General features: G+C 39.2%; 1 protein-coding gene and 2 long non-coding RNA genes across 3 annotated transcripts in view; 2 read left to right on the top strand and 1 right to left on the bottom strand.

The window, feature by feature from the left end:
• Positions 1–1,645: 1,645 nt before the first annotated feature.
• Positions 1,646–23,155, top strand: part of LOC107382190 (uncharacterized) — a 53,706-nt gene continuing 32,196 nt past the window's right edge. Inside the window, exons 1-2 of the long non-coding RNA XR_011521260.1 lie at positions 1,646–2,289; positions 2,433–2,545. This is a non-coding gene — a long non-coding RNA (uncharacterized lncRNA). The remainder of the gene's footprint in view (positions 2,290–2,432; positions 2,546–23,155) is intronic.
• On the top strand, positions 2,554–15,732 carry LOC139070810 (uncharacterized). The gene is made up of 3 exons (XR_011521261.1): positions 2,554–5,397; positions 6,127–15,313; positions 15,365–15,732. It is a non-coding gene; the product is annotated as an uncharacterized lncRNA (long non-coding RNA).
• Positions 10,324–11,952, bottom strand: LOC139070809 (uncharacterized). The gene is made up of 2 exons (XM_070553756.1): positions 10,515–11,952; positions 10,324–10,434 (listed from the first exon to the last, which is right to left on the bottom strand). Exons 1-2 carry the CDS (start codon positions 11,950–11,952, stop codon positions 10,418–10,420), a joined length of 1,455 nt encoding a protein of 484 aa, XP_070409857.1. The 3' UTR covers positions 10,324–10,417.

The following is a 23,155-nucleotide window of genomic DNA, read 5'->3' as shown; positions in this document are numbered from 1 at the left end:
GGTCTATAGGGCCTTACATGGACAAGCACCATCTTACATTCGTGATCTTCTTAGTCCCTACACCCCCAGCAGGTTCCTGAGGTCCAGTGATCAAAGCCTATTGGTTGTGCAGCACCAGGCTAAAGACCAAAGGTGACAGATCATTTGCTGCTGTGGCCCCCAGACTCTAGACCTCTCTCCCCCTGAGCCTGAGATCAGTGGACTCAGTGGTCTCCTTCAAAAAGCAGCTGAAGACTCACTTGTTCAAGCTGGCTTTTGGATGACCTTCTTCACCACTCTCTCTTTATTCTGCTCTCCCCAACTATTCCACCTTCCTCAGGATCCACTGATTTCCCTCTTTCCTGTTCACTCTCTCTCTTTCTTAACATTTTTTTAATCACAATTGTCTATTTTTGCTAATTTTAAATACATTTTTAAAAATTTTCTAAATGCTTTTTTATGTTTTTACTTTTTTAGTTTTTGTGAAGCGCCTCGTGATTTTTATCTTGAGAGGCGCTATAGAAATGATACTTTCTTCTTCTTCTTCTTAAGAAGCAGCTGAAGACTCAGCTGTTCAGGCTGGCTTTGAGAACAGTCTCTCCTGCTTCCTATAGCTCTTTATTTTATTTAGGATCTGAACTAATCTTATCTATTTAAGAGCATTATAACTTGTTGTATTTCTGTCTTGCTCTCTCTTTCACACTGGAAGCTATTAAAGAATATGGTCTGTTAATCTGTTCTATTTTGTTTTAATAAACCTTCGCTCCCCTGCATTCCAGCCTTCCTGTTTTTGATTCTCAGTGTCCATCAGCTGTGCAGCACCATTTTGTAAGTGGGTGATGCACAGAGTTCTCTGCTCTGTAAGATGAACACAACAAGCTCCTGGCTGATGGTAGTCTCTGTCTTTGTGTCCAATGATGAAGCCTGTCTCCATTGTCCTATCACTAACCCATGGTGCTCTGGAGACAACCTGTCCATAAACACCTCAGAAACTGAAGACATGATTCTGGACTTGAGTGAAAAACACAACCAATTCAATTCCAATTCCAATTTTATTCATAAAGCGCATTCAACAAGGCATTACAACCAAACAAGGCGCTGTACACTAAAAATGTTAGTTAATGTTAGTAATGTGTAACAACAGTTACACATGTATTATATCTTTATACTGAGTATTTATTATATTATATTACATATGAGGAATATTTATTCCAAATAGAAACTTATTTTTTACTTTTGCCCATCAGAGCTCAGTGAGTGGAGAAAACAAGAGCGTCGTCCTCTGGTGGCCTTATTAAGCATTACATGAAGCTATAATGACTAAATCCTGTATATGTACAGTCTATGACTAAATCAGCACCTTCCCAACACTTTTTATTTGCTTCTCAGAGCTGCTAAAAATAAAAGTAACAACATCAAAAGTTTCTATCACATTCTTTATAGAAAGTAAGATTTTTTAGTTTGTTTGAAGTTCATAAAGAATAAAACTGGTCAGATTTAGATTAAAAACATAATTAAGAAAAACGTATTTTGCTTGTTTTTCGTGGCTTTTGAAGAGACCACCTAAAATAATAAAAATATATCACATATGTGTGTTTTATTAGTCCCATTCTGAACACACAGGTGTGTTTTATTCTGCTCCAGCAGGTGGCGCTAGTGCACCTTTACGCTAATCACCGACCACCAGATGAAGCAGAAACCGAAAGCTACTAGCAGAGCTAGCTTGTTGTTGTTCTGGTGTGTGAGGAGAATATTTGAGGCTCTGCAGTAAAAATGTCTTCACTTCAGTCTCTGCGAGAGTTGATCAGCTAAAGCGACTAACTGCTGCTGCTGCAGAAATCTTCTCACCAGGCTGTGGAAACTTTCTTCTCTTCTTGGGGCGATGGTGGCACAGGAGTTAAGTGCTCGCCCCGTAATCGGAAGGTTGCAGGTTCGAGTCCCACTCAGTCTGTCGCTGTCGTTGTGTCCTTGGGCAAGACACTTAACCCACGTTGCCTGCTGGTGGTGGTCGGAGGGACTGGTGGCGCCAGTGCTCGGCAGCCTCGCCTCTGTCAGTGCGCCCCAGGGCAGCTGTGGCTACATTGTAGCTCATCCCCACCAGTGTGTGAATGTGTGTGTGAATGGGTGAGTGACTGATTGTGTTGTAAAGCGCCTTGAGGGGTTCCAGGACTCTAGAAGGCGCTATATCAAATACAGGCCATTTACCATTTACCATTTCTCCTCCTCAACAACTTGCTGGAGTTCTTTCCATAACCAGAGAAGATATTCTGCGGTCTTCATGACAATCGGAGCTCCAGAATCAGGTTGTGGGTGAGAAAAGCTTTTCTCTAAACTTCCTGCCCTCTGGATCTGCTGCTGTTCCTTTGGCCAGAACCAAAGCGTTGGATCTTTAATGTCCTGCGTTGTTCTGAAGCAGCGTCTTAATCAGCTCTCCTGCTTTGTTTCTATTGCAGCTGTTAGCTAAACACGGCTAAAGGAAACCTGCTACCACTTCAGGATCATCCATCAGCTGGGACTGATTCATTGTGTGTTCTTCACCACCTGGACCTGGACAGCATGCACACAGGTAGGGCTGCCACCTTTCAGATATGTAAATAAGTAAATGAGTTGGAGAAGTGGTTTTTCTCTCAGACAGCTGTGTTATTCACACAGGTGTGAAACATCTGTAAAAGCCAGATCTGGTGCAGGAAAATAGCTCAACAGGGAGTGGGGACTAGGGTTGTCACAGTGTGAAAATTTAACCTCACGGTTATTGTGACCAAAATTACCACGGTTTTCGGTATTATCGCGGCATTTTTTTTACACGTGCTACATTTTCACACAATTAAATAAACCCTGTATGTCAGGAAATATTGTCCTCAGTTTGTGTCTAAATTTTGCCTAAAATGTGTTATTTTGTCATTATGTTGTTTATTTGTTTACATTTTTTCCCTTTAGTTTTTAAAATACCAATATTTGCCCATAACTTCTTATTTTTTGTCTGTTTGATGTCATCATTTTAAAAATATTAGATCAGATGATACGCAGTAATCAAGTAGCCTTCTAATCAGATGCTGCACCCCCATGTTGAAATGACGCTATGCATTACGGGACTCCCAGGGGCAGATAAGGGTTGGTCTCTCTCCGAGAATAATTATGAATTTAACAATGATTACTGCCTGATGACATTTCCCCACATCTGCAAAGCTCACTGGAAGGACACAAACCGAGGACGATATTTTCCTGATATAGGGTTTATTACTCAAGTAAGGGTAAAAAAGTATGTGATTAGAAGGCTACTTGAGTACTGAGTATCATCTGATCTAATATTTTTAAAATGATGACATCAAACAGACAAAAAATAAGAAGTTATGGGCAAATGTTGGTATTTTAAAAACTAAAGGGAAAAAATTTAAACAAATAACATAATTACAAAATAACACATTTTAGGCAAAATTTAGACACAAACTGAGGACAATATTTCCTGACATACAGGGTTTATTTAATTGTGTGAAAATGTAGCACGTTTAAAAAAAATACCGCAATAATACCGAAAACCGTGGTAATTTTGGTCACAATAACCGTGAGGTTACATTTTCACACCGTGACAACCCTAATACAGACCATTTTAGATTAGGTTACATTTCCTTTATTCCCAGATTATGTAGTTTGTAGCACTCATTATAATGTTGTAGAAAATTTCTGGCCAATCCACGTGATCGGTATCGGTGATCAGCATTCTTTGATATCGGTATCGGTGATCGGCAGTGTTGGGTATTTTAATTTATACTATTGTTCTTATATTACCTTAAACTTAAAGTACCTTAAAGGAAGTCAGAACACACACACAGAGGAATTAGATTCTTAATTTGATAAATTGTAACAAACCTTAAACAGACAACAAACTCTGCAAAGGGTGAGAAAGAATTAGACCATACAACACGGAAGCCATTTTCCTCTCACAAAGGAGCCAAAGCTCATGGAGGGATTTATTTCACAAAATGTTCACACCCACAAATTCCACAATCACAAGAGAAGTTTCTAGAGTTGAGCTAATGGAAAAACACCTTGGTCTTAGAATGCACAGGACAAAGGAATTCTTCAGATACTAGAACTACAAGTTTCTTGGTCTGGCAGAAAACTCCCTGGTTTAGCTGGTTTGGACTTTTCCTAAAAGTGAGGTAACTTCACAATCAAAGATGAACAATATAAAAAATACCTAACAGGCAACAAAAAACCTGATCGGTGCATCCTTAGTGTCCTCGACACGGTTTATATGCAGGTAGCGGCGCTGCGGCTGCTTCATATAGCGACTCGTTGCGTTCTCCCTCAACCCAGATCCTCGGATCACGCATTTTAGCTAAAACGCTAACGTTAGCTTGCCTTGCGTTGACTGCAGAGTTGTGGGTGATGGTCACGCAGATGTGTCATGAGATTTGAAGCGTTGCTGCCTTTCACAGACACTTTTTCTGCACGTGCTGCAAACAGGATAGCCGTCTTCTATCAACTGTCCCTCGGCATTCTTCAGATATCCAAAAGATGCCCGTACTTCCCACTTTGTCTTCTTTGAGGGATAAAAAATGTCCTCCTGAGCACTGCCGTCTCCTCCTTTGGCCATTATTTCAGCTTTAGCTTCAAGAAAGTTTTGGCTGTAAACAGCAAAGTGCGCATGTGCCGCCGGCAACTTCAGCAGATGATACGGTGGCTGGTAAGGGTCACCGCGCCTACACCGCAGCCACGGTAAACCCACCCAGATAATATAGTTTTTTCTAAAACAAGACTGTTATCATTATTGTCAACTTTTTTACCGGGGTTTACCGCTACACCGGTTACCGTGACAACCCTTGTGGGGACACACTTTTCCTTCTGCGGTTGTAAGTGATAATAATAATAATAGTGACTGGGGGTGCTGGGTTGATCTTAAGAGAAGGCCAATTTAAAGAAGTGGGTTTTAAGCAGTGACTTAAAAGTAGAAAGAGAGTAGAGCTGAAACAACTAATCGATTTAATCGATTATAATCGATTATTAAAATAGTTAACAACTTTTTTAGTCATCGATTAGTTGTTTAATAATCATATTTTACCGCATAAAGTCTATTTTTTACCACAATCTGACATCGGTTACAAGCTGTTAAATTTGCCGCCAGTGTGTGGCAGTAATGAGCCACTGATCTACCAGTGGAGCCGTAGAAGAAGAAATGAGCCAATGGGTGCCCTCGGTTTTCATGACGTATCACGTTACTGACGCTCATCTTGCTGTGAGAGATGGCGGAACAAGAGGAAATACGGAAGAAAAATAGAAGCGACAAAACTGAAGAGAAACCCCGGACAAAAACCTCACGAGTATGGGAGCACATTTGAGACGAAAGCATGTGGGGGCTGATGCAGCAGAGGAAGAGCACCGCGGTCAAGTGAGCCGTCATTTGGAAGAGCCAGCCCGGTAAGTAACAGAAAATAAACAAGCTGGACTTAGTGTTTTAGCTGAGTTCGTTATAGTGGATGTTAAACATGTTTTTTTGCCGCGTCAGTCTGCGGTGTTCTACTTCTGATTGACTAGATGCAATCGTGAATCTCCTCCGTGTTGTGTATCATGCGCTTGCCAAATTTAGCACGTCTGTTTATAAGAATGTTCTCGTTAAGAGAAAAACGGCACAAACCCATAACTATGTTCCTCATTCAAAAAAGGACAACTCCGCGGAGAAAAATATACAGACAAGCTGTGTCCAGGTGAATATAACGCGGCATAGTTGTACACTTTCAATTTTTAAATACAGGAGAAATTCAGAAAAAGTCATTTTTTTACTATTAAAAGGCTGTTTTACTATCTAACGCTGTAAAACGCCTCACAACACATTTTTATCATGTTTCTTAAACAGTATTACACAAAATAAACATTTTTCACATTTCTCTGGCTAATTTAAACACTCCCGACTCAAAGTAAAAACCTCATGAGCTTCTTACTTAGAGCTTTTTAATAGTAAAAATGTTTTACTTTTTTTCTGAATATCTCCTGTTGCGGGCTATTTTGTAGAACGTAACCCTCAAAATAAATGATCACTGTATATTGTTAATTAATTCAAATAATATAATATTGATTTAGTGTTGTAGTGTGTGTGCTGCTTTATTTTATATGTGTACTTATTTCAGTCTATTTGTGTTTCTTATGCAGAAAAAAACAAGCAACGATGGACAACTACATGGGGAAGAAGACACTCACCCCCCAGCAATTCATACCACTTACAAACTCTATTCTAAACATGCTGGTAAAAGACATGAGGCCACTATCCATGGTGGAAGGAGCAGGCTTCCAGCTAATGCTAAAAATTATTCTGGACTGATATTTTGCACTGTTTAGCTCATTTTATACTGCTGACTGTGTTCATGTGCAATAAAATAGATTGCAGTCAACTGCACAATTCTCTTATGTTTTTTTGTTCTTAACTGAAATGCATCCATCACTTGTATAGGTTAAATAGCTAACCAATAACAAACCGATTAATCGATTAATCGAAAAAATAATCGACAGATTAATCGATTATGAAAATAATCGTTAGTTGCAGCCCTAAAAGAGAGAGACGGCATTCCTGATGTTTAGTGGGAGAGAGTTCCAAAGTGTGGGGCAGCGGCTGCAAAGGCTCCATCCCCCATGGTGCCATGTTTTGTTCTGAAAGGGGAAAGGAGGTTGGAGTCAGCAGAACGGAGGTGCCGGTGTTCTGATAAAACGTCCTACTTTGACAAAACGTCCTACCCGTAGGATAATTTTACGGTGTCCTCTGATAAAACGTCCTACTTGACAAAACGTCCTACCCATAGGATAATTTTACGCTGCCTCATGACAAACTGCCCTACTTTGGACAAATGTCCTACTGTACGTAATTTATGCACATTTCTGCTGCCAAACAATAATTCCAGCACAAATTTAAGTAGGTATGACAGTTTACCACTTAACTTTGCCAGTCAGAGTATGTTTGTAGCTGATATTCATGAAGCCAGTACGGTTTGACACTTCTTTTTACCCATTAAAGTGTGCTTGTAGGTCATATTCACAAAGGTAGCATGCTTTGGCACGTAATTTTTATGCTTGTAGTTTATAATAACAAAGGTAGCATGCTTTGGCACATAATTCTTATGCTTGTAGTTTATAATAACAAAGGTAACATGTTTTGGCACATAATTTTTATGCTTGTAGTTTATAATAACGAAGGTAGCATGTTTTGGCACATAATTCTTATGCTTGTAGTTTATAATAACAAAGGTAGCATGCTTTGGCACATAATTCTTATGCTTGTAGTTTATAATAACGAAGGTAGCATGCTTTGGCACATAATTCTTATGCTTGTAGTTTATAATAACGAAGGTAGCATGGTTTGGCACATAATTCTATGCTTCTAGTTCATAATAACGAAGGTAGCATGCTTTGGCACGTAATTATTATGCTTCTGGTGTATAATAACGAAGGTAGCATGCTTTGGCACGTAATTCTTATGCTTCTAGTGTATAATAACGAAGGTAGCATGTTTTGGCACGTAATTCTTATGCTTCTAGTTTATAATAACGAAGGTAGCATGTTTTGGCACGTAATTCTTATGCTTCTAGTGTATAATAACGAAGGTAGCATGCTTTGGCACGTAATTCTTATGCTTCTAGTGTATAATAACGAAGGTAGCATGCTTTGGCACGTAATTCTTATGCTTCTAGTTTATAATAACGAAGGTAGCATGTTTTGGCACGTAATTCTTATGCTTCTAGTTTATAATAACGAAGGTAGTGTAGCGTTATGGATTTATGCTCTTTTATGAAAGAGGAACCATGCTACGTATTAATTCGGAATATTAATTTTAATAAATCAATAACCAAATTTTATATTGTTCAGAAGACTCAAAGGTTGTTTTCATCCATAAACTGCCGATAATATCTGAGTGTCTGTGTTTCAGTTCAATGAGGAAACAAGTTTGAAGGATTAAAAGTTTTAATTCTTCAAATTAAACTAATGATTTTGAAAATTGACAAACAGGAAATAACAATCACATTGGCAACTTTGTGGGACAATCTTTTAACAGTTTATATGCTGTTCTTGCTCAAATAGACCTTCTGGTGAATTTATGAAGATTGAGAATGTTGTGACATGAATGCGTGTGTGAGTCTGATTTTGCTTCAAGAAGAAACAGGTGTCTGAGTGAAGTGATGGTTTGGATAAACTTAGGCCTTATCAGAGAACTGCATCAAACGCTAAAACCGTGCTCTGTCTCACCAAACTCTTGTGGACCCTCTTTCGGATCCGGGCCGTGGAGGATGTTGTGGTTCATCCAGATGACACCGGCGGCTGACAGGAGACATAGGTGTCGAACGGAACCGGTCCAGAGTTGCCCTCGGTACACGTGGATGGTAGAGCGTTTTATCGATGCGCTTTCTTAAGTTAATTCACTCAGAAATCAAAAGACTCGGTAATGAGTCTTCGTTAGAAGTCGCGATTCAGCTATTCTGCCTGGCTTGGCAGAAACAGCGTGAAAGGGGGGAAGAACGAGCCAACAGGCTCTGCCCCCCCTTTGGTTTTCAGGTCTGTTCTCTCTCGTTGTCCAACACGAACTGAATCAAAAAGACTGAAACTTACCAAAAACCTTTCTCTTCTCAAAGCAAAACATGTGCGTCATCAAATGTGTCTGGATTTTACTGTGGGAAGGTGTGTGTGAATGTTTGTGTGCTTGAGTGTGAAGGTCAGTACCAAACATTCAACATTATCTACTTAAGTGTGGATTCATTAATCCATTATAATTACCCCAAAGCATAAGAACCATTCATTTGATTAAACACATTTATAATGAGCAAAATGATAATGGTTATTTTAACATTAAAATCAAGAAAAAGAAGTTTAAACTTTATGTTTTGACTTGGTCTGGGTACAACTCATGTAAACACATCTTCTGGTAGACTGCAGGTGGCAGATGTTATGGTTTCCTCCCAGACTCGCTGGCGTTCAGGTCTTAATCTGTGGGTGAAAGTTCTCAGCGACCCAGCTTTGACACAGCTGAGTCCAACACCACCATTGCGACAGAAAACCCATATTTCCTCACGTTACATTCCCCCCTTTTGTGACGACATGGAGGTCAAGCAGAGGCCACCTGACGTCACAACCACAATAACGTGATGTACTCGTAAAGGTAGACATCCCAGATGAAGGCAGGAACGATGAAGCGTCACCACAGGTCTCGTGTAGAAGGGAGTCTATCCTGATCAGATGATTAAGGCCAAAACTGTTGCAATCATTGTAAAGTAATCCACTTAGGAAATCTTGAAAGCTGAGCTATGCCAATAGCAGTTAATTTCATCAGCAATAATGCAAAGGTATGCAAAGGATAAGCAGCTCGTGTGCCACACGGAGCTGGGCAGGTGATGTATTCCTCAGGCGTAGTCCAGGCGAAGTCCAGTGACGACCTCGACCCATCTCGAACCACGACCGAAGCCCCATGCGACAGGAAACCAGTTGAAGGATGGTGAAGACGGCCCCTCTGATGGGATGTAGTCCATACGAGCTCGGAGAAGGAGACAAAGTGAGACAGCCCACACGATAGATAGCATTTGATGCAAAACAAAGAAATCAATCAAAACCTATCTATGGGTGCCTCTGGGAAAATGTGGATGCCTTTTGTGAATTATCTAAAGAAGAAATGTTCTGCACCCTGCTCTACATGTCATGTAAAAACGTGATGCAGAGAAAACACAAATAAAAGAAAGTAAATCCTAACTGATATGTGAAACTCAGCAGGCTGCACTAATTAAAGGCATGTATATATAAAAAAAAAAAATCATGAAAATGAAGGGCAAATTGGCTTGTGGCCCTTTAAGGGAAATAGCAACAAAATAAAATTAAATTTGTAATCAAATATAACCATGCTACACAAAGCACTAAGAAAAGATAGAGATGTAAATCAGTTCTAAAAATGTAACTCAGTAGGTTAGTAACCCCTAAAAATGTGAGTTAGTAACAGGACCCTGGCTGGAGGCAGGTAACCTGAAAAAAAAAAACTCAAAGGATATCACATTTGTTAAAAATTCATCCCACAAACGAGAGAATTTGTAACGGTCCACCAGTCAGTGGAAAAGAATCCGGTCAGAATAGAGTCGGTCAGAATAGAGTTTTGAATCTGGTATTGCGGACCCACAGAGACACGAGTTTGGACGTATCTGTGGGAGCAGGCTCATAAGCGATTTGGTTAACAAACCGTTTGTATCTTGTGTTACGAACCCACAGGGAAACTTGTTTGAATTTACCTGAGGGTTCCGTTTGGAACTGGAGCGAAGCTGATGGTTTAGCTGTTAGATCAGAACCTGATTTTACCTGCTCAAAGTTGGGTTGCAGCTTTACGGAGGCGACTTTGTTGTGATCAGAAATAGTAGTGAACTGGAAATGCGAAAATGATGCTCGCAAAGCGGGAGGAGGCTCCCCACCCCCCTTTTGTTTCTCAAACGTATGCCGTGTCTGTGAGACAGGAGAAGCATAACAAAGAACAGTTCTTAAGCTCTTAAAAGCCCTATTACCAAGAAGATGCACAGTGTCACCTGAATCGTGCTGAAAGAGTAGGTGTTCAGATGTCCAAAGACCTGGAGGTGTTGGACTTGGAGGTTCTGAAAAGGAGTGATCCAAGGATGGTTGTGTCACGGGTGTCAAAACAAACCTAGCCATGTTTAGAATCAGATACAGACATGTCGCTAGCTTTAGGAACATGGTCTGTCCTGAAAACTGAAACCAAGAATACTTTATTCCCAAGAATGATGGAGGTTCCCACACAGAATCAGAAAAACCCGGTTTAACCAGAGTAGTTACAGACTGACTAGAACTCCGCCCCGTAGAAGGTGCAGCACCTAACTCCGGGTCGGAGGTCAATGTTGTCAGCTGAATTGGAGGAAGGTCAGTGTCGAGTTCTGCAATGACCCGCCCGCTCGGAGGAGGCGTTCCCCCGAACTGGTTGAAGTCCGCAACGGAAAACTCAGAGCCACTCAGCACCCCCCCTTTGTCAGGAGGGGCCCCGAGCAGAGCATCACTGCACGCACCTACACCTCCCGGGCCGGGTTGCCTTCCCGAGCCCGTGAGAGAGGTGTGCGCAGCAACCACCGAGCCACCTTTAATATCGCCACTGACCACAGGACTGCTGGAAACCGCAGGGTTTTCTGCGTCGTCGTGGTCACCTGTAAGAGAAATCACAGGAAAGAGGGCACAGAGGCCAGAGACTAAGTCACACCCCTGTGAAAGGAGAAAGGAATTGGCCACCGTATTAGCAGAGGTCACAAACTGAAAAGTGACAAGGTCATTCACATAAAGGTCAAGATGTCCGGGCACAAACCCCTTAAATGGCATGGCAGCTCCGTCCGGAGACCACAAGCGTTTCACGGCGGCTGACGTTTCCATCACGCCCCGATAAAGAAGCTGGTTTGTGCATGAAGCGGACTGACGAGTAAAACAGACCTCTGACTGAAGCGGTGGGTCACAGCCTGAAGATTTCACACCCATGCTGGAGAGATGTTCAGCCTTTAACATGGATGACAGAGGAGAAGCATTAGGAACCAAAGGGTTAAGCACAACCTGTTTGTCAGAGAGGTTAACCATAGGTTCAAGAGATTTATTCAGCTTAAAAGCAGCAGAGAAAGTGTTGTTTATTTCAAACCTTGATGTTGATGGTGGGTTTTTTACCCCCTGGAAGAAATAAAAGTAAAGAAAAAGCGTTATGACTGTAAACAGCATGTTGCTTGAATTCACGACATGAAGTGCAGACCAGAACCACCTCCGACCCAGTGCAGCTGGCACCGAACCGCAGCCACTGGTCCCCACTGTTCCCGACCGGCGGCACCCGCCTAAAACGGGCCCGTTCGGGCGGGCGGAGGGACCAGCGATGCTCGGCCGGTGAATTTCCTGCGTCTTGGCATGTTCTGGAAGCAGAACGTCAGAGAACCTTGCATCAGGTGTAACAGTGCAAGAAAGATTTTGTCGTGTCTCGTCCATCTCCCATTAAGTTCAGAGCAACTCGCGTTTTTACCTTCTGAGCCGACGTAAAACTCCGGGCAGATTCCTTAATTTGTCTCACACAAACAAGGACTGTCCGTAGCTTACTTAACTTTATGACACAGGGTAAAACAAGGAATTGTTGATAGAGAAATGAATACACACAACTTCACAAGATGGAAGAAAAAGGCATGGAACCGAGCAACGGAGGCTGTGAAAGCCGACCCGTTCACCGGTCCAAAATAAAAAATAATAAAAAAAAAATAACAAACCCTACGCTGCCGTGTTGGTATCAGACGGACAAACGTAGCAAAATGTAGATTCTACACACCGTAGCGATTTACAAGAATCACCGCCAATGCGGGTTTTGTGAGGACACAGACTGACTGTGCCAGAAATGATGACAATCTAACGGGACGCGTTCCCTTTTTGTCTAACTGTGGCGCTAGCTTAGCTCCCCGGCCAGGCCTAGCGTTCTTTGTCTGTAGCGGCCAGACTGAAATTTCCCCGATTAACAAGTAGGCATCTCGCTCCACTTTTAATACGGACTTTAAAAAAAACGTACGCAATCTGAATGCAGTAACGCGTAACGGCTGTGCCTCGCTTTACGACTTTTACCGAGCAGTCAAGCTCCGGCAGGTGTCACCGAGCATTCCGTTTAAAAAGCGCACGCAATCTGAATGCAGTAGAAACTTCTTTCACAATAGCTCGCCCACAGTGTCAACACACTGAGACGAAAGGTGTCCGAGAAGTTAGTCTCGGTTCTGAGGTTCGGAGAATTTAGTGATAATTTCAGGAACTGAGGATAAGCTGCACGGTAGCTCACCCAGCCATGATCAGAGCGGAAACGGAGCTGTCCGACCTGAGGTTAGATTAGAGACGCGGCGGCGCGTCAAAATGGACAGAATTTAGTCAAAAGCACAACTCACACGTTCGCTCCGAAGGCGAAGATGGGATAAATCAAAGTTAGGTCTGTAATTTGCGGTCAATTTGAGATCGGAGATCTTCCGCCGTCAAGTTTCCACCAGGACGCCTCCCGGAAGAGTGACTTCAACGGAACAATTTCCGGTTAATTTCAAAATAAGACATCAAAGTGAAACACAGAGAAAAGCGTTGTTTGTAGCTTTTAGATGTAAGAAATCAGACATATCGCAGATATAGAAGACTGGATACGCTCGCCATTAATGTAGCGTTATGGATTTATGCTCTTTTATGAAAGAGGAACCATGCTACGTATTAATTCGGAATATTAATTTTAATAAATCAATAACCAAATTTTATATTGTTCAGAAGACTCAAAGGTTGTTTTCATCCATAAACTGCCGATAATATCTGAGTGTCTGTGTTTCAGTTCAATGAGGAAACAAGTTTGAAGGATTAAAAGTTTTAATTCTTCAAATTAAACTAATGATTTTGAAAATTGACAAACAGGAAATAACAATCACATTGGCAACTTTGTGGGACAATCTTTTAACAGTTTATATGCTGTTCTTGCTCAAATAGACCTTCTGGTGAATTTATGAAGATTGAGAATGTTGTGACATGAATGCGTGTGTGAGTCTGATTTTGCTTCAAGAAGAAACAGGTGTCTGAGTGAAGTGATGGTTTGGATAAACTTAGGCCTTATCAGAGAACTGCATCAAACGCTAAAACCGTGCTCTGTCTCACCAAACTCTTGTGGACCCTCTTTCGGATCCGGGCCGTGGAGGATGTTGTGGTTCATCCAGATGACACCGGCGGCTGACAGGAGACATAGGTGTCGAACGGAACCGGTCCAGAGTTGCCCTCGGTACACGTGGATGGTAGAGCGTTTTATCGATGCGCTTTCTTAAGTTAATTCACTCAGAAATCAAAAGACTCGGTAATGAGTCTTCGTTAGAAGTCGCGATTCAGCTATTCTGCCTGGCTTGGCAGAAACAGCGTGAAAGGGGGGAAGAACGAGCCAACAGGCTCTGCCCCCCCTTTGGTTTTCAGGTCTGTTCTCTCTCGTTGTCCAACACGAACTGAATCAAAAAGACTGAAACTTACCAAAAACCTTTCTCTTCTCAAAGCAAAACATGTGCGTCATCAAATGTGTCTGGATTTTACTGTGGGAAGGTGTGTGTGAATGTTTGTGTGCTTGAGTGTGAAGGTCAGTACCAAACATTCAACATTATCTACTTAAGTGTGGATTCATTAATCCATTATAATTACCCCAAAGCATAAGAACCATTCATTTGATTAAACACATTTATAATGAGCAAAATGATAATGGTTATTTTAACATTAAAATCAAGAAAAAGAAGTTTAAACTTTATGTTTTGACTTGGTCTGGGTACAACTCATGTAAACACATCTTCTGGTAGACTGCAGGTGGCAGATGTTATGGTTTCCTCCCAGACTCGCTGGCGTTCAGGTCTTAATCTGTGGGTGAAAGTTCTCAGCGACCCAGCTTTGACACAGCTGAGTCCAACACCACCATTGCGACAGAAAACCCATATTTCCTCACGTTACAGTAGCATGTTTTGGCACGTAATTCTTATGCTTCTAGTGTATAATAACGAAGGTAGCATGCTTTGGCACGTAATTCTTATGCTTCTAGTGTATAATAACGAAGGTAGCATGCTTTGGCACGTAATTCTTATGCTTCTAGTTTATAATAACGAAGGTAGCATGTTTTGGCACGTAATTTTTATGCTTGTAGTTTATAATAACGAAGGTAGCATGCTTTGGCACGTAATTCTTATGCTTCTAGTTTATAATAACGAAGGTAGCATGTTTTGGCACGTAATTTTTATGCTTGTAGTTTATAATAACGAAGGTAGCATGCTTTGGCACGTAATTTTTATGCTTGTAGTTTATAATAACGAAGGTAGCATGCTTTGGCACGTAATTCTTATGCTTCTAGTTTATAATAACGAAGGTAGCATGTTTTGGTACGTAATTCTTATGCTTCTAGTTTATAATAACGAAGGTAGCATGTTTTGGCACGTAATTCTTATGCTTCTAGTGTATAATAACGAAGGTAGCATGCTTTGGCACGTAATTCTTATGCTTCTAGTGTATAATAACGAAGGTAGCATGCTTTGGCACGTAATTCTTATGCTTCTAGTATATAATAACGAAGGTAGCATGTTTTGGCACGTAATTTTTATGCTTGTAGTTTATAATAACGAAGGTAGCATGATTTGGCACGTAATTCTTATGCTTCTAGTTTATAATAACGAAGGTAGCATGTTTTGGCACGTAATTTTTATGCTTGTAGTTTATAATAACGAAGGTAGCATGCTTTGGCACGTAATTTTTATGCTTGTAGTTTATAATAACAAAGGTAACATGTTTTGGCACATAATTTTTATGCTTGTAGTTTATAATAACAAAGGTAACATGTTTTGACACATAATTTTTATGCTTCTAGTTTATAATAACGAAGGTAGCATGTTTTGGCACATAATTCTTATGCTTGTAGTTTATAATAACAAAGGTAACATGTTTTGGCACATAATTCTTATGCTTGTAGTTTATAATAACAAAGGTAGCATGTTTTGGCACATAATTCTTATGCTTGTAGTTTATAATAACAAAGGTAACATGTTTTGGCACATAATTCTTATGCTTGTAGTTTATAATAACAAAGGTAGCATGTTTTGGCACATAATTCTTATGCTTGTAGTTTATAATAACAAAGGTAACATGTTTTGGCACATAATTCTTATGCTTGTAGTTTATAATAACAAAGGTAGCATGTTTTGGCACATAATTCTTATGCTTGTAGTTTATAATAACAAAGGTAACATGTTTTGGCACATAATTCTTATGCTTGTAGTTTATAATAACAAAGGTAGCATGCTTTGGCACATAATTCTTATGCTTGTAGTTTATAATAACAAAGGTAGCATGTTTTGGCACATAATTTTTATGCTTGTAGTTTATAATAACAAAGGTAGCATGCTTTGGCACATAATTCTTATGCTTGTAGTTTATAATAACGAAGGTAGCATGGTTTGGCACTTAATTCTATGCTTCTAGTTCATAATAACGAAGGTAGCATGCTTTGGCACGTAATTCTTATGCTTCTGGTGTATAATAACGAAGGTAGCATGTTTTGGCACATAATTCTTATGCTTCTAGTTTATAATAACGAAGGTAGCATGTTTTGGCACGTAATTCTTATGCTTCTAGTTCATAATAACGAAGGTAGCATGCTTTGGCACGTAATTCTTATGCTTCTAGTGTATAATAACGAAGGTAGCATGTTTTGGCACGTAATTCTTATGCTTCTAGTTTATAATAACGAAGGTAGCATGTTTTGGCAAGTAATTCTTATGCTTCTAGTTTATAATAACGAAGGTAGCATGTTTTGGCACGTAATTCTTATGCTTCTAGTTTATAATAACGAAGGTAGCATGTTTTGGCACGTAATTCTTATGCTTCTAGTTTATAATAACGAAGGTAGCATGCTTTGGCACGTAATTCTTATGCTTCTAGTGTATAATAACGAAGGTAGCATGCTTTGGCACGTAATTCTTATGCTTCTAGTGTATAATAACGAAGGTAGCATGTTTTGGCACATAATTCTTATGCTTCTAGTGTATAATAACGAAGGTAGCATGTTTTGGCACGTAATTCTTATGCTTCTAGTTTATAATAACGAAGGTAGCATGTTTTGGCACGTAATTCTTATGCTTCTAGTTTATAATAACGAAGGTAGCATGTTTTGGCACGTAATTCTTATGCTTCTAGTTTATAATAACGAAGGTAGCATGCTTTGGCACGTAATTCTTATGCTTCTAGTGTATAATAACGAAGGTAGCATGCTTTGGCACGTAATTCTTATGCTTCTAGTGTATAATAACGAAGGTAGCATGTTTTGGCACGTAATTTTTATGCTTGTAGTTTATAATAACGAAGGTAGCATGTTTTGGCACGTAATTTTTATGCTTGTAGTTTATAATAACGAAGGTAGCATGTTTTGGCACGTAATTCTTATGCTTGTAGTTTATAATAACGAAGGTAGCATGTTTTGGCACATAATTCTTATGCTTGTAGTTTATAATAACGAAGGTAGCATGCTTTGGCACGTAATTCTTATGCTTCTAGTGTATAATAACGAAGGTAGCATGCTTTGGCACGTAATTCTTATGCTTCTAGTGTATAATAACGAAGGTAGCATGTTTTGGCACGTAATTCTTATGCTTCTAGTTTATAATAACGAAGGTAGCATGTTTTGGCACGTAATTTTTATGCTTGTAGTTTATAATAACGAAGGTAGCATGTTTTGGCACGTAATTTTTATGCTTGTAGTTTATAATAACGAAGGTAGCATGTTTTGGCACATAATTCTTATGCTTGTAGTTTATATTAACAAAGGTAGCATGCTTTGGCACATAATTCTTATGCTTGTAGTTTATAATAACAAAGGTAACATGTTTTGGCACATAATTCTTATGCTTGTAGTTTATAATAACAAAGGTAGCATGTTTTGGCACGTAATTTTTATGCTTGTAGTTTATAATAACAAAGGTAGGATGCTTTGGCACATAATTCTTATGCTTGTAGTTTATAATAACGAAGGTAGCATGCTTTGGCACGTAATTTTTATGCTTGTAGTTTATAATAACGAAGGTAGCATGTTTTGGCACATAATTTTTATGCTTGTAGTTTATAATAACAAAGGTAGCATGCTTTGGCACATAATTCTTATGCTTGTAGTTTATAATAACGAAGGTAGCATGGTTTGGCACATAATTCTTATGCTTGTAGTTTATAATAACAAAGGTAGCATGTTTTGGCACATAATTTTTATGCTTGTAGTGTATAATAACGAAGGTAGCATGGTTTGGCACATAATTCTTATGCTTGTAGTTTATCATAACAAAGGTAGCATGTTTTGGCACATAATTTTTATGCTTGTAGTTTATAATAACAAAGGTAACATGTTTTGGCACATAATTCTTATGCTTGTAGTTTATAATAACGAAGGTAGCATGGTTTGGCACATAATTCTTATGCTTGTAGTTTATAATAACAAAGGTAGCATGTTTTGGCACATAATTTTTATGCTTGTAGTTTATAATAACAAAGGTAGCATGCTTTGGCACATAATTCTTATGCTTGTAGTTTATAATAACAAAGGTAGCATGGTTTGGCACATAATTCTTATGCTTGTAGTTTATAATAACGAAGGTAGCATGGTTTGGCACATAATTCTTATGCTTGTAGTTTATAATAACAAAGATAGCATGTTTTGGCACATAATTTTTATGCTTGTAGTTTATAATAACGAAGGTAGCATGCTTTGGCACGTAATTCTTATGCTTCTAGTTTATAATAACGAAGGTAGCATGTTTTGGCACGTAATTCTTATGCTTCAAGTTTATAATAACGAAGGTAGCATGCTTTGGCACGTAATTCTTATGCTTCTAGTGTATAATAACGAAGGTAGCATGTTTTGGCACGTAATTCTTATGCTTGTAGTTTATAATAACGAAGGTAGCATGTTTTGGCACGTAATTCTTATGCTTCTAGTTTATAATAACGAAGGTAGCATGTTTTGGCACGTAATTCTTATGCTTCTAGTTTATAATAACGAAGGTAGCATGTTTTGGCACGTAATTCTTATGCTTCTAGTTTATAATAACGAAGGTAGCATGCTTTGGCACGTAATTCTTATGCTTGTAGTTTATAATAACGAAGGTAGCATGTTTTGGCACGTAATTCTTATGCTTCTAGTTTATAATAACGAAGGTACCATGTTTTGGCACATAATTCTTATGCTTGTAGTTTATAATAACAGTGGTAGCATGCTTTGGCACATAATTCTTATGCTTGTAGTTTATAATAACAAAGGTAACATGTTTTGGCACATAATTTTTATGCTTGTAGTTTATAATAACAAAGGTAGCATGCTTTGGCACATAATTCTTATGCTTGTAGTTTATAATAACGAAGGTAGCATGGTTTGGCACATAATTCTTATGCTTGTAGTTTATAATAACAAAGGTAGCATGTTTTGGCACATAATTTTTATGCTTGTAGTTTATAATAACAAAGGTAGCATGTTTTGGCACATAATTCTTATGCTTGTAGTTTATAATAACGAAGGTAGCATGGTTTGGCACATAATTCTTATGCTTGTAGTTTATAATAACAAAGGTAGCATGCTTTGGCACATAATTCTTATGCTTGTAGTTTATAATAACAAAGGTAGCATGTTTTGGCACGTAATTTTTATGCTTGTAGTTTATAATAACGAAGGTAGCATGTTTTGGCACATAATTCTTATGCTTGTAGTTTATAATAACGAAGGTAGCATGCTTTGGCACGTAATTTTTATGCTTGTAGTTTATAATAACGAAGGTAGCATGTTTTGGCACATAATTTTTATGCTTGTAGTTTATAATAACAAAGGTAGCATGCTTTGGCACATAATTCTTATGCTTGTAGTTTATAATAACGAAGGTAGCATGGTTTGGCACATAATTCTTATGCTTGTAGTTTATAATAACAAAGGTAGCATGTTTTGGCACATAATTTTTATGCTTGTAGTGTATAATAACGAAGGTAGCATGGTTTGGCACATAATTCTTATGCTTGTAGTTTATCATAACAAAGGTAGCATGTTTTGGCACATAATTTTTATGCTTGTAGTTTATAATAACAAAGGTAACATGTTTTGGCACATAATTCTTATGCTTGTAGTTTATAATAACGAAGGTAGCATGGTTTGGCACATAATTCTTATGCTTGTAGTTTATAATAACAAAGGTAGCATGTTTTGGCACATAATTTTTATGCTTGTAGTTTATAATAACAAAGGTAGCATGCTTTGGCACATAATTCTTATGCTTGTAGTTTATAATAACAAAGGTAGCATGGTTTGGCACATAATTCTTATGCTTGTAGTTTATAATAACGAAGGTAGCATGGTTTGGCACATAATTCTTATGCTTGTAGTTTATAATAACAAAGATAGCATGTTTTGGCACATAATTTTTATGCTTGTAGTTTATAATAACGAAGGTAGCATGCTTTGGCACGTAATTCTTATGCTTCTAGTTTATAATAACGAAGGTAGCATGTTTTGGCACGTAATTCTTATGCTTCAAGTTTATAATAACGAAGGTAGCATGCTTTGGCACGTAATTCTTATGCTTCTAGTGTATAATAACGAAGGTAGCATGTTTTGGCACGTAATTCTTATGCTTGTAGTTTATAATAACGAAGGTAGCATGTTTTGGCACGTAATTCTTATGCTTCTAGTTTATAATAACGAAGGTAGCATGTTTTGGCACGTAATTCTTATGCTTCTAGTTTATAATAACGAAGGTAGCATGTTTTGGCACGTAATTCTTATGCTTCTAGTTTATAATAACGAAGGTAGCATGCTTTGGCACGTAATTCTTATGCTTGTAGTTTATAATAACGAAGGTAGCATGTTTTGGCACGTAATTCTTATGCTTCTAGTTTATAATAACGAAGGTACCATGTTTTGGCACATAATTCTTATGCTTGTAGTTTATAATAACAGTGGTAGCATGCTTTGGCACATAATTCTTATGCTTGTAGTTTATAATAACAAAGGTAACATGTTTTGGCACATAATTTTTATGCTTGTAGTTTATAATAACAAAGGTAGCATGCTTTGGCACATAATTCTTATGCTTGTAGTTTATAATAACGAAGGTAGCATGGTTTGGCACATAATTCTTATGCTTGTAGTTTATAATAACAAAGGTAGCATGTTTTGGCACATAATTTTTATGCTTGTAGTTTATAATAACAAAGGTAGCATGTTTTGGCACATAATTCTTATGCTTGTAGTTTATAATAACGAAGGTAGCATGGTTTGGCACATAATTCTTATGCTTGTAGTTTATAATAACAAAGGTAGCATGCTTTGGCACATAATTCTTATGCTTGTAGTTTATAATAACAAAGGTAGCATGTTTTGGCACATAATTCTTATGCTTGTAGTTTATAATAACAAAGGTAGCATGTTTTGGCACATAATTCTTATGCTTGTAGTTTATAATAACAAAGGTAGCATGGTTTGGCACTTGTTTGTAGAAGCAGTCTGCATGCCAAGGTGCTTAAGTTATACAGCTGTCACCATTGAAGTGATTGGAACACCTGACTATATAAACTTTGACAATGAACTCACTCCATTATCGTTACAGTATATATTTACTGAATATATTTACAGATACATATATTTGACATTTATAGATCCAACAGAACACAGGGACAAAGAACTGAAAAGGAAATTTAATGTCAACTGTCATACCAAACCAGTAAAATCTGGAACACACTGCATTTAGCGTTTTGTGTGTGCCAGTGTGTCCTCCGATTGGAGATGAATGAAACTCATGAAAAATCTTCCTGGCATCATCCATGGTTTTTACTACTCTTCTGGTTCCAACAAAGAGTTCTCCATCTGCAGTAAAACAATATATATTTAGAATTTAATGTAACCACATATATGAGTTGTTAGGATTAACAATAAATTACTGACCCTTTTATTTGAATTTTGAGGCATATCTTCTGAGGTTTTGCCTCTGAGCCTTGTCATATCCTGAAGGGTAGGAGCCCGCAGAAATGAATGTGTACATCTCTTCCCACTTCTTCTCCATATCTATGAATGTAAGTAGACATTTTCTTCTGAGCTTCAATATGTGCAGTTAACAATGCAAATAATTTAACTTATTAAATAGCGACATTACCGAAACAGCCTTAAAACACCGAAGCTGCGGATTCAGAAGTGTTGTCCAAATACCACATGTCCAGTAACCACAGCAGACTTAACCAAAGCTGCAAATTCGACATTTTTGTGCAGAAAGCAGATAGCGACTTTACTTTAATATTGACAATCACGAAGGCTTAAATAAATCAATAAAAAGTATGAATACTTAACTACTTACCTATTTTCCTGCAAATCTGACAACGGAGTAGCATGAAATCACAGCCGGATGCGCTTTGCTTCCTTTTTGTGTTGTGCGCATGCGCGCACATGCGCAGGAACGACGGGTAGGACGGTTTACGGGGTAGGAGAAATTCCCGGAACACCGGGAAGGAGAATGGCGATGGACCGATTATCTTTTTGATTTAAAGTTGTGAAACTATTCAGTATATCCGTGCTGCAATAAATGGTCTGCAGCGCTAAAGACAAAAACAAAATGCTTACTACAGCCTCCACATGTGACTCCAGAGTGCAGTCGCTAAAACCCTTTTCAGAGTGACATTCTGGAATATGTGTGGACAATTCAGTCCGGTTTTTAACCAGAACTGTGTTTTCAGACACACCACTTTTGTACCGGAACTTGTCCTTTCGGCTGCCTTCACACAGCAGGGAAAAGTTCCAGATGTCTGAGGGAGAGGGGGTGGGAAGGCTGTACCCGGATAGTGCAGCAGGCGTACATGCGTTATTTACCCAAACAAAGCCATTCATTCAAACATGGCAGACGAAGAGATAGAATTCTTCTCACTGATCGGACTTTGTTAAGCATAATTCTGCGCACATGAAGACGCATAAGAGACCTGGATGATGAAGCTCAATGGTTAAAGGAATCACGGAAGCGGTGTGAAGTGCTCTGTCGCGCGTCTAGACGGTACCGTTGGAGGCGAGCTGCCATGGTTCGCCGCATGCTACAGGAGCGAGCTATCTAGGTGTGCACAGCGTTCCCCGGTCCCCTCCTCCTCCCCCTCCTCCCTGTCCGGAGCTCGACCTCACCAGTCTGAAGCAGCCACCTTGTCCGTGACATTTCCAGACCTGTTACTAGGGGCTTTGTCCGGTTTAATTACGGAAAAGGCTATCCGGATGTTTGTATTCAGACCATCGACATAAATATATGGACAATGGGTTTCCATAGGCTCCAATAATAAGTTTTTGTACTAAAATGGGAGGTGGCCACCACCGCCATTTTGGCCGTGTCACAGGTTCCATCAAGCCCAGACAATTCCATAAAAGGGAAGAGAGGTGGAGCTGAGGGTGGGGCTGTAAGGCTGGGATCAACTGACGACACCCGGTCGAACTAGCTACAAGCTAACCTGAAGCTAACCCAAAGCTAATGCGGAGGTGGGAGCTAAGCTAACAGAGGTAGCAACCTAGCTACAACCGGAGTTAACTGTGCACAACACCAGAGCTTCTGAGTCAGAGATACGCCGGGCTGACCGCTGGGTAAAACCGGGTGGAACACAGAGGTCTCCGAGACCTCCAAATGCCGGC

The sequence above is a fragment of the Nothobranchius furzeri genome, chromosome 7, assembly GCF_043380555.1.
Source record: "Nothobranchius furzeri strain GRZ-AD chromosome 7, NfurGRZ-RIMD1, whole genome shotgun sequence".
NCBI lineage: Eukaryota > Metazoa > Chordata > Actinopteri > Cyprinodontiformes > Nothobranchiidae > Nothobranchius > Nothobranchius furzeri.
This window is presented reverse-complemented; position numbering and strand designations above follow the sequence as displayed.

Excerpts from the sequence above, each read along its gene's own strand:
- LOC139070809 (XM_070553756.1), bottom strand. The coding sequence starts at position 11,952 with ATGGACGAGACACGACAAAATCTTTCTTGCACTGTTACACCTGATGCA.